General features: G+C 35.9%; 1 protein-coding gene across 1 annotated transcript in view; it reads left to right on the plus strand.

Annotated features, from left to right (window-relative positions):
- The window catches only part of LOC100017717 (GLIPR1-like protein 2), a 28,472-nt gene extending 17,888 nt beyond the window's left edge, over positions 1–10,584 (plus strand). Inside the window, exons 3-6 of the mRNA XM_007503066.3 lie at positions 1,159–1,262; positions 5,297–5,382; positions 9,930–9,956; positions 10,039–10,584. Coding sequence (XP_007503128.1) covers positions 1,159–1,262; positions 5,297–5,382; positions 9,930–9,956; positions 10,039–10,292 — 471 coding nt within the window. The 3' untranslated portion in view covers positions 10,293–10,584. The remainder of the gene's footprint in view (positions 1–1,158; positions 1,263–5,296; positions 5,383–9,929; positions 9,957–10,038) is intronic.
- Positions 10,585–12,134: the final 1,550 nt, after the last annotated feature.

A 12,134-nucleotide genomic window follows, 5' to 3' on the forward strand; every position in this document is an offset into this window, starting at 1 on the left:
TGACAGTTGCTTCATCCCCTGCAATAGATCCTCATGGCATTTTCTTAAATAAGTTATTGATCTCGGATTAGAAAAATCCAGATCCTCAAAAACTTCTGGCCAGTTCGTGAGTGAAGATGTTCCTGGAGAGCAAAAAGTTCAGATAAAAGAATTTCTACGTCCTCAAAATCTGGTTCATAGAGGCGAAATGCTCTTTTCAGTTCTTTAATCGCAAGATGAGGTTCTAATAAAAATTTAGGCATATGTTTACATAAAGATTCTAAGTCATGGGTGGTAAACGACTTATGAACCTTTGCATGTAAAATGCCAGAGCTATCAGTGACCTTAGCTACATCACGCAAAGGCATAATCTTTTGAGCCTTTGATGTATTTGCCAGATTGTTAGCAGATGCATCAGTTGGTGCCTGTATATTATTGACAAGGTCGTTTCCCCCTACTGCACCTAATGGTGTCCCAGTATTAGTATTAATAACTACATCATCCTTATTAGTCTGTCTTGTCACGTCTCCAGTCTCCTCGTTGGTTCCCTTCCTCATGCTTTGTTTTCTCTGCATGTATTCCTGGCATATCTCAGTTAAAATAGTGATCCGATCAAATAATGTCTGCAATCTTTTATCAATGACTAGAGCATGTACAGTTTTCTTTGGGAAGATCAGGTTGGCACCAGCTTTGATATTCTTTAAGATGTTAGTCTCTGCCACGAACACAAAATAGACTTGGGGTATGATTTGCCAGAGTCAATTTACATCTAGATAATTCATTGGCAACTGTGTCCATCCCATACTCATATTGGTTAATGTCCCCAGAACATTGTCTATAATCCCTGCCACTGTATTATAAATGATACAGTAGCCCCAGTAAATGGCAATTATTCCTAGCACAGTCGACCATAGTATTAGTTGTAACATGTTCCCCATTAAATCTTTTCTAGGCTCTAACTGTCTAACTGTTAACAGAAAATGATTGTAGTCCCCACAAGCTTTGCTTCTAGCTGGATAATACAGTTTCCCGTTTGCAATAAACACTCTCTCACATTGTTCACCAACACCCTTCTTTCTTTGACACACAAACACTAAAGTTTGGCACTCATTGCATGTGCATTCACAATACAAACTGTAAGGACTAAGTTGTATGTCTTGTTTTGAAATTGGCCTCTAGGTTGTTTGGGACACTACCTACAAAATTGGCTGTGCTGCTGCTACCTGTCCTCGTGTTGGAAATTTGACAGATGTGATCCATTTCATATGTAATTATGTACTAAGGTAAATGATTTACGGTTGTTTGCTTTGATATTTCTACTTCTGTAATTTTATCAGTCAGTGTAGATTAGAACGCTTCTTTGACTTTGTTTAATAAACTCCACTGGTACAGGTCACCAAAAGTTCTCCTCTCATATTTCACCATGGTGTGGTGGTAGCCTCAGGCTCTCAAAAATGATGTCAACACAATACAATCTCTATTAAGTCCTACCAGACTGAAAAGCTTTTGAATGTATTCCTGTTGATGTACTGAGCTACTTTTGTCCAAAACTGCAATATAAGTTCAAGAAAAATGTTCAAAAAATGATAAAAAAAATAATTATTGTTGTTGTCGTTGTTCGGCTGGGGTAACTTGGTAAATTATTTAAAGATCCAATATGTTTTCCTAAGTTGTTTCCCAAAATTATATCGTCCATATGTTGAAATGTTTTATAAACTTTAAAATGCTATGCAAATGAAAAATATGTTTTAAAAAAGAATACAGGGAAACACTATAGACATATTAATTTTTCTTTAAGAAGTAATCATTTTATGTAAATAGAAGTATGTCAAAATATTGTTTCCCAGGAACCCCTTAAGTCATGGTCTTAAAGTCATAGTACCAGAAAAATATGAAATAAAAATTTTATTAAGGGGTCTGTTAATTAGATATTGCTGCCAGTTACTGAATCAACATGCAGAAATAGTTATCTGCAGATTTTATTTAGGTCTGGAGCACTGATTTGTCAGTATGAAAAATCAGTGGACCTCAAGCATTAGCTTACTCAGGGTCACAGAGCAGATATTTTTCTGAGGCCAGTTTTGAACTCTGTTGGGCCTGGCACTATGCACTTTCCCACCTAGTTGCCCAGATAGGAAAGTACCTGTCTGGAAACAAGTAAGAGAAAGGGGAAGAAAAGGGCGCCTGCCAACTGGACCAGACAGGAGCTGGGGCTTCCTTCCCAGCCTTGATTCTGCCTATCTTGTGACCTTTGAGCTTCCAGGAACGATGTCTAAAAGTTCATTATAGAGACTGAGGCAGCGTCCTCTTCTGGTCATAGAAGTCTGAGCCAGATCTCCTTTCTCAGTCTTTCTCTTATCATAGTGGCAACAAGAGACGTGAGTCAGAAATTCTCTTGGCACTAACTGTGGAGGTATTCCTCACTGTTTTACTATAGTTTAGACTTCAAAAGCTATGCACTAGTTGTTGAATTACTTGTATTTTATCACTGGGTGAAGATAGTTCTAATTTTGTCATTACTATCAGTGGGAAAATAAGATTTGCCTCTTTTTTTTTTTGGTTGGGAAAACAACATTTTATAAACTAAAGTACACAATGTCATTGTCAACTCCTGGATTTTATAACAGAGGTTGAAGGTGGTCTAAGTCATATTTAAAAGTCACACATACATAAGCCACTTTCATTTTACTATGTCATCTCTGAATATTAGCAGATTGGTTTTTTTAGAAAAAAATAAAAATATCCAGAAAAATAGTTGCTTTGATACTTTACTTAGTCACTATCTCCATATTAGAGGGTTATTGGCACTATTATATAAAAGTTTTTTAAGTTCAGTCTAACTTAATGATCTTAAAACTAATGACATATATTTGTATCATGCTTATGGTTTACAGGTTCCTTTACATTACATTATTCAAGGATTTATAGAAAAAACTGCCTCCTTTCCATTAAAAATAAACATGTTTCATTTATGCTTTTTGTAATTATATAAAAGTCATTTCTAATAGCATGAGTCCTCTAACCCTTCAGTTTGAAATTTCTCTTTTAATAAAGAAAAACAATTAAGCAAAATCATTCAGTGCAGTAACTACAAGTAACATTCTATTTTCATAGTTACCCACCTCTCTGGAGAAGAAGTAGTTAAATTTTCTTATCTGTTGTCCAGGACCTTTGTTGGTTGTTCACTTATTAAAATGCGTTCAGCTTTTTTTGAGATGATGTTTTGATTTACTGTGCTATAATCTGTTCTTTTAGATCTGCTTTTTAAAAATTCTCTATCAGTTCAGAGAGATGTTTTTTATTTCTTTGAATTCCTTATATTCATCATTTCTTATAGCACAGGTACATGTGTATGATTCTTCTTATGCAGTATGTTCACTGATCTACTTTTCATATTATTAACTACCACCAAAGAGGTTTGCCTGGTTTCCAGCTATATGGCTATTGAATGGCAATTACTTAAACTTTTTTTCCCTTCATCAATTTGTGTGACATCTGTCACACCAGTTGACTGTCACTAGGGCAATCTGCCACACTTGCTGGATGGAGAATAAAAACTGCTGCTTTATCACTGTCTTTTTCTTATCCAATTTGTTGACGGTGGGAGATTTTTGAGCCATGTTTAATAGGAAGGAAGGAAGGAAGGAAGGAAGGAAGGAAGGAAGGAAGGAAGGAAGGAAGGAAGGAAGGAAGGAAGGAAGGAAGGAAGGAAGGAAGGAAGGAAGGAAGGAAGGAAGCAAGGAAGCAAGGAAGCAAGCAAGGAAGGAAGCAAGGAAGGAAGCAAGCAAGGAAGGAAGGAAGCAAGGAAGGAAGGAAGCAAGGAAGGAAGGAAGGAAGGAAGCAAGGAAGGAAGGAAGCAAGGAAGGAAGCAAGGAAGGAAGATGCTGCTACTCATTGTTATGCCTACTTTATTGCTTGATACTTAGATTAAATTGTGGAAATAATTAGGAAATGGTGTAAGGGATGGGGCAAGAAAGATTTTTTTCTAGTAGTACCAAGATCTGACTGCTAAATCTGCAACAAACTTAAAGATAAGTTTATGAAGAGTTAAAGGAATAGATATAGCTAGCCCACAAGAAGTCAGAAATTTGGGGTTTCCTCAGGCTATCTGGTTGCTATACATAGAATTGGGGGCATTTGACTTGCAGCACATGATTTGGGACCTGTTAACAGAGCTTCCAGACAATTATTAACAAAATGATAAGGTTGGATGAAGATCCCTTCCAACTTTAAAACTTGAAATCCATGAGTATACGAATTTGGAGCTTTATTCCTGCCTGACTGGCTGACTCTTCTAGTCTTAACATTCAGAGTTACCCATCAAGTTCTTGTTGGGCCTCAAGACAATGTCTCAGTTCCAAGAAGGAATACCCCCAGCCACCCAGTTCTGAATTGATCTAGTCTATCCTTCCCTTGATTCCTTTTCATCACTTTTTTTTTAACAATTACCTTTCATTTTAGAATCAATACTAAATATTAGTTCAAGATAGAAGAGCAGCAAGGGTTAGGCAATTTGCCCAGTTAAGTTGTTAACTTGCCCAGGATCACACAGCTCAGAAATATCTAACATCAAATTGAACCCAGGACCTTCTGTCTCTAGGCCTGGTTCTCTATCCTAGCTGCCCCGCCTGCTATCACTGCTTAAAAATAATGTCATTTCACTAAAATTCATTCTGTTACCCTGTACATTTCCACTTAGAAACTATTGCACAGCTTTTTTCTATTTGCTTGATTCTGTTCTGCTAACATAATTTTCTTCACCATATTAGAGAAATCTGCCCCTTACCTTATATCATTCTTTCTGATTCCATATTTATTGGGCATACTTAATATATCTAAATCTATTCCGTTTTACTGGTCAGTAAGCAAGTCTGATTATTGTCATATTTCCATCAAACAAGCATATAATACTTTTTTAAATGTTTTTAAGAAAGTAGGATAAACACTATTATTCATAAACAAAATTGAGACTCAGAAAAACATGGGGTTAGAGTATAATTTGTAATATAAATTGGAGGAGAGGTGGATCAGTGGCTGAGGGAGGCAAAATTTTTATGTAAGGTAAAAGTAGAAAAGAGTAAGCAATCTATTTTCATCTTAAATTTTGCTACTTTGTCACTGGTACATGAAGAAAATTGGTTTTAGGATCTATTTTCTTAGTTAAGTATTTCTTTGAGTTAATTTTCTTAACTAAAAATTAGTATTTTATTAAGAATTAATAGCTATTTTTTATTTTAAAATTTTGCTATTTAAATTTCTGTGACAATTGATATCCTAACATAATATTTTTCTGTTTTGTTTTGTTTTGTTTTTACAGTGGGAACACTAATAGAAGGCCTTATAAAGAAGGAAAATTTTGTACTCAATGTAGCAAAGGGGATAAATGCCTGGATATGCTATGCAGTAAGATTAAGGAAATATGTTAAAAATGAAAAGAATAATATCCACAAATGTATTAGATGATAATCATATGGTTTAATAATAGTTTCTTGCCACCATGTTATTATTGTTTCACTTATCAAAGTAGAATTATATAATGGTAGAGTTGGGAGCTACCTTAAAAGTAATTTGCTTCACCTATATCTATATCATGCTCTATTTCATTTAAAACATTAATTCTCTTCCAACAAGTCATCAAGCAGCAACTTTACTTGAGAATAAATTTTACTCCTCCAGTAACCCCTTCTAGTTTTGTCAGCACTTTAGTTGTGCTTCTGAATATCGGGCTAAAATATTGAGCTAGTTTTTACCTTTCAAAGCCAAACAGAATAAGTGTGATCTTCCTTCTAGTTGTTTATGTGTATACACACATAAAAGGGTGTGTGTGTCTAGAAATGTGTATCTAGACACAAACATACGTATACATATATATATAAAAGTGAATATATAAAAATGTGTAATATGTGTATAATTGCGGTCTTCAAATGTATGGATATAGTTTTACATACGTATATAAAACTATATCCACATATAAAACTATATCCACATAATGTATACAAAACTATATCATATATCCACATAGAGAAAACGATATCCATATATTTGAAGATTGCAATTATGTCAGTAGCAAGGTCTTTCCTTTTCAAGACTAAACAGATTGGCTCCCTCAGTTCTGTCCTGATTAGGAATGCTTGGAAATCCTCTATTCCTTTTTTAAAAAAAGTCCATTTTACCTCCTTTATTTTTATACTTAGTTTTGTTATGAAGTTGCCTTTGGTTATAAAGCATTCTCTCTTGTCTTTTGGAATATCATTTCAAACTCTCGTCATCTTTAGAGTGACAACTATTAAGGATTATATCACTTATTGATGTTCCTTGATATTTGAGCTCTTTTTTGACTGCTAATAATACTTTTGCCCTTTGAGTTGGAAGCTCTGGATTTTATTTATGAGTTTTTGAGTTTTCATTTTGGTATTACTTTCAGGAGATAACCATTGAGCTCTTTCTGTTTTAATTTTACCCTCTTATTCCAAATATGTTTGGTCAATTTCCATTTAAAATTTCTTACAATATGGTAGTCATTTTTTCCTGTCTTGGTTATAGTCTTTTCTTTAGAGGTGGGGTTTGGTTTGAGTGCTGCTTCTAACAGTAACTAGCTCTGTGACCCTGTGTGAATTTCCTGCAGCTCAGATTCTTCATCTAAAATATAATCACATTTGTACTCCCTCCTTCACAGTTCGGTTCTGAAGGAATACTTAATAAACTAAAAAGTAGGATCTGGGCCCCTTCCCTGTGCCTTCTTTACTCCAGAGACTTTTCTCAGGAACATCTACATCAGTTTCAGATCCAGGCCACTGACCTGTAGCCCCTGTCTTTGCCCAGCTACAGTGTTCAAGAGCCTTTCTTTGATCATGTTCAGAATTGCTGCCTCCCAATTCCTGTCTAGTCTCTTCCAGGCTATACTTTTGCTTTCTCCTGCCTGCCATGTTGATTTGGCCTCCTGAGCCTCATTGAACTCAACATCTCCACGGGGTTATGAACCTGAACCTCAAGGGAAAAACTTAAATAGTCTATTTTCCTGCTTCTTTCGGTGGACTTCCCTCCAGCCATCAATATTCTGCTTGGATTCCTTCCTCAATGATGAACATGCCATCCCCCCCAAAAAAAACCCCAACAACTGTCTACATTCCAGTAATTCAAAACAAGCCTCATTCCCTCTCCTTTACTGCTTCCTTTTTTTAGTCCCATATTCCTCAACATTTCTTCCCCCCCCCCAAAAAATCTCACTTTAAATCTATCTGTCCCCTCCACTATGTGTTCTATAATATCCACTGCCTAGTTAACCGACTGGGTTACATCTACAAACTATTCCTTCCCCACTCCTGCCCTCTTTTTGGCCCTCACTGTTGCTTGACTCCCTCCTGCCAACATGGCATCCTTGGCCACTCTTTTCAGTACTGGTTGCATTTTCAGTCATGTCCCCTGAGTGTTTCTATGACCCATTCTCATTTCCAGAATCTCTCTGCACCACCATCCCCCAGTAACCTCTTACCCTTTCAAATATTTTCAACCCAAATAGATCATCCAATCAAAATTCCGACAGCCATTATCTACCAACCCCCAGGATACCTCCCTTTCCTAATGCATCCAGTGCCTTAGTAAGTGTTAGCAATCCTGCTCTTCAGCCCAACTCCTGCCCTCACTGAGGAATTTCAACTGTGATAAGGGATGAAAAGTTGGCAAAAACTGAGAGATGCAAACCTCAGGGTGATTGGCAGGAGCATGTGACTAGGGGTAACTAACATTAACATTCCCTCAGACATTCGAATATGTCAGTTCTCTTGACCTACTTCATTCTCTCTCATTTCACTTTAGCCAAAAACACAGATGGTCGTCCTCTAGATATTGTCTTCATCCTAAAGCATTGCGTTCCCATGTCCATGGACATTAACATTCCCTTACCCAATCAAAATAATTTATCATACCATATTGTCCTTTGCTTAATTATTTCTAGTCCTCTCCTTTATTCTTGTCCAGAGCTCCAAATCTCTCCATCCCTCAGACCTTCCCAAGCCTACACCCTCTATGGACTCCATCTCTTCCCCTTCCTGGCTCAACCTCTTGGTGTAGAGGATGAGGATGGCCCAGAGACACGAATATGAACAAAGTAATGGACTTTTTCTGGCTTTTAAATCAATTTGTTTTATTAATGAAAGCAACATCGATTTATTGGAACAAGTAACATTTAAAAGGCATTAATTGCTTAATATATAGATTAATACAGTTTAATAGAGAAAGTATATTTACTTATTTATAAATTCATTTATGAATTTGTAGAACTCTTGCAATAACTCTTTGACTTGTAAATTATAAACTGGTTTGAGGTATCAAAAAATAAAATTGACAAAGATAGAAATACCATATATATCAAGCTGGAAAGGTTTATATCATTAGGCATCCTTATTTTCACTTAAATACCCCTTTACAAGTTATCTGAGAGGCTGTGCAGTATGCACATACATGCAAATGAACACGTGCACCTATTCATTTTGCTACACCAAAGGATATGTCATTTTGTGTTTGGATACCCCTTCAGATGGAGATGGGCCAGAACCTCTGATCCTTAGTAGATTGATTGTATTTTTCTTACTATGGGCAAAAAAGCCTAGATCAAACATGGAGGTGGTTAGAGGCAAATAGGTAAAAACCTAGAACCTATACACACACACACACACACACACATACATACACATACATACATACACATACATACATACACATAGGGATATATTATGAGTTCTAGATTTGTGAGATTTTGAATACTGCCCAAAGGTGGTCAGGAACCCCTGCATATCTTTAGGATAATTTTAGGAAAATATTTTGTTTTGCTTTGAATGATCAGCCTGAGAGACAAAGGATAAGGCAGTGGGTAGGATACTGGCAGGAGGCAATAAGAGCCTGAAGTGGGGAGATGACTATCCTAGAGTGAGATGTTAAGAATTTAAACTAGTATAGTAGCTTTGGGAATGGAAAAGAAAAGAAAGTTATAAGATTGTAGAAAGAACAATACATGGGGGCAACTAGATGGCTCGGTGGATTGAGAGCCAGCCCCAGAGATGGGAGGTCCCTTACCACTCTTCTGCCTTGGAACCAATACACAGTATTGATTCTAAGATGGAAGGTAAGGGAGAGAAGGAGAGAGGGAGAAAGGGGGAGGGGAAGAGAGAGAGAGACAGAGACAGACAGACAGACAGACAGGCAAACGGAGAGACACACAGAGAGAGAGAGGCAGAGAGACAGAGACAGACAGACAGACAGAGAGACGGGGAGGGAGGGAGAGAGAGAGAGAGAGAGAGAGAGAGAGAGAGAGAGAGAGAGAGAGAGAGAGAGAGAGAGAGAGAGAGAGAGAGAGAAAGAGAGAGAGAGAGAGAGAGAGAGAGAAGAGAGAGAGAGAGAGAGAGAGAGAGAGAGAGAGAGAGAGAGAGAGAGAGAAATGGGTTCCATTTGGATGTTGCAGCAAAAAGAGATAGGAGTCAAATGTGGCTCTTCACCTTCAAGCCTGAACTACAGAAAAACCTGTATCTTAAAGGAAAAAAAGTGATTGCTTTGATTATTTTTATTTGTTTCTTTATTTAAACCCTTACTTTACATCTTAGAATCAAAACTGTGTATTGGTTCTAAGATGGAAGAGTGGTAAGGGCTAGATAATGGGAGTGAAGTGACTTGCCCAGGGTCACACAGCTGGGAGGTGTCTGAGGCCATATTTGAACCCAGGACCTCCCATCTCTAGGTCTGGTTCTCCATTCACAGAGTCACTTACCTGCCCCCAGCATTGATTATTTTTTAAGAAGAGACTACATTACCATTTTTAGGCCATGTTACAGAGGAATCACCTATTCAGATATGTATTGGACTAGATGACTTCTAAGGTCTCTTCCAATTTAGATTTTGTAATTCTAAAAATATCCTTTCCTTTAACATATTTACACACATTTTCTCTATGTTTCTAGGTAACAGTGAACGTGAGAAATTGAAACGTATGTATTATTATCCTCTAATTCTTTTACAATTTGCCCTATCTAAATGAAAACAAGCATCCAATTGTTTCTTTATTTACAGACTATCCTTTTTGGTACCCAGAATGGGAAGTACCTCGACCAGTTGTGTGTGATCTCCGATGCCTATCTTGTTTAACATTTAGAATCATTTTATTTATGTTGGCTGTTCTAATAGTTTTCCTATTACAGCATAAGTTTCCAAATATACAGTTAGAAAAAGATATATTGTTAATTACAACTGAGAAAGAAACAGTATCAAAAGAATATTACCCAGGATCAAATCAGACTCCCCAACAGGAAGAAAACCGAGTCTAAAGGATTGTGGAAAGGTCAGAAAATCACTGAACCTGAATATAAGTGAGAAGAAAACATAATTAGTCACTAGTGGCTATACTTTTCATCTTTTTTGATGAGCTCTTTCATACTTAATATATTTAAGAAATTAGATCATTAAAAGGAATTGGTCAATCAAATCAGCAAAACCTTTGGTTATATTTCTGATCCATCTCATTAAAAGTATAAACATTTCTCTGTTATTACATTTAACAAACATATTTCAATTTTTAATTGATTTCTGAATTTAATTTCATTAAAAAATTTAAATGAATGATTAAAGTTGCCTAGTGTTTAAATATACTAATAAATAGCAAATGTAAGCATTTAACTATTGGAGATGTTTGGAAAGGTTTTAAAAGACTTCAGAATAGACTAGTTACCTTAGAATATTCCAGATAGTTGAGATATGCCTAATATCAACATACTTTATTGAAAGATTTGGGTAATTATGAACTGAAATTTAAAAAATATAATTAGTTTATCATGGTCCCTTGCCTTTGATACCAACAGGTATAAATAATTGCCAAAAGTTTTTTTTTTTAATCCTTACTGAAAACTCCAGATATGTTTTATAAATTTAAAAAATATATATATATAGATGTGCACATATAGGAAAAAAACAAAGATGGGAAACTATTAGTTTACAAGCAACTTTAAAGTTACTTAAAAATTCAAAATGTTATGCATTAGTTAGAAATTAATAAATGGCCACGATAAGAAACCTGAAGAAGAAATGCCCAATGTAGCAGAATGTATACGTGACAGTCTTTACATCCATATTCTATCATCCTTTGCTTTTTCCCAGCTCTATTTTAAGGAAGCATTTTTGCTTATGTTCTTGGGCATATTATTCTTTGATTTTTTTAAAAAATTCTGTTTCAAAGGCCAATTGGAGCTCCTTTCTTTTGTTATCATTACGTTTGCTGAGGATGAGATGAAAGTTCAAAGTTGTTTTGATTTTCATTTCTTTTGATACTAGCACTTTTTGCAGTTTTTTACATGGTTGTTAATAGCCTTAGACTGTTCATACATTGTAGGATGAATCATGAGATATATTTGGCTTCATTCTATTTCTCTTAGATGATACTCTTACCAGATACATTCTACTGGAAATTTTCTTTCTTATCTTAGCTAGATTGCATATTTTTTCCCACAAAGCTTTTAAAAATGTTCATGTAATCAAAATGATCTATTTTATTTTTGTGATCTTTTCAGGCCTGTTTAAGAATTTTCCTATTCATAGTTTTGAAAGCTATCCTCACCCATTTTCCTCCAATCAAAATAAAAGAATATGGCCTTTTATGATGAAGTTAGTGATGTGTGTGGTGACTCCATGATTTTTTCCCAAACTGCTTTCAGTTTTCTCAGCAGTTCTTCTCTTCTAGGTAGTTATTCAAGTAGTTTGTCCTCTTGCCTTTATTAAAGGATTGAGCTCACTTCCTTCTGATTCTCGCTTATTTCATTTGTGCCCCTGATCTGTTTTTCTGATATGTAACCTTTTCCAGTAGTGTTGGTAATTGCTGTTGTTACTGCTGTCCAGTCCTTTCCTTACTGAGCATTCCCTTTACAAATGAAGCCACAGGTCTAGGTTGAAAAGGGAAACAATGCAGAACAGGATGCTTGTGCCTGCTCTCTACTTTTTTTCTGAATGTACATTTAAAAGCAGAAAGATTTTAAATTCTTTTAGCTGAAGGCGCAGCAAATAGGAAATAGTATGTGGTATTTGGAAGGCAGACTAAAGACTATTGTCAGGTGACTACGGATAAAAAAGAAAGACAAAAATAGCCCCTGCCCTGGAGGAGTTGGGAATCAATTAAGATA

The sequence above is a fragment of the Monodelphis domestica genome, chromosome 5 (genome assembly GCF_027887165.1).
Source record: "Monodelphis domestica isolate mMonDom1 chromosome 5, mMonDom1.pri, whole genome shotgun sequence".
NCBI lineage: Eukaryota > Metazoa > Chordata > Mammalia > Didelphimorphia > Didelphidae > Monodelphis > Monodelphis domestica.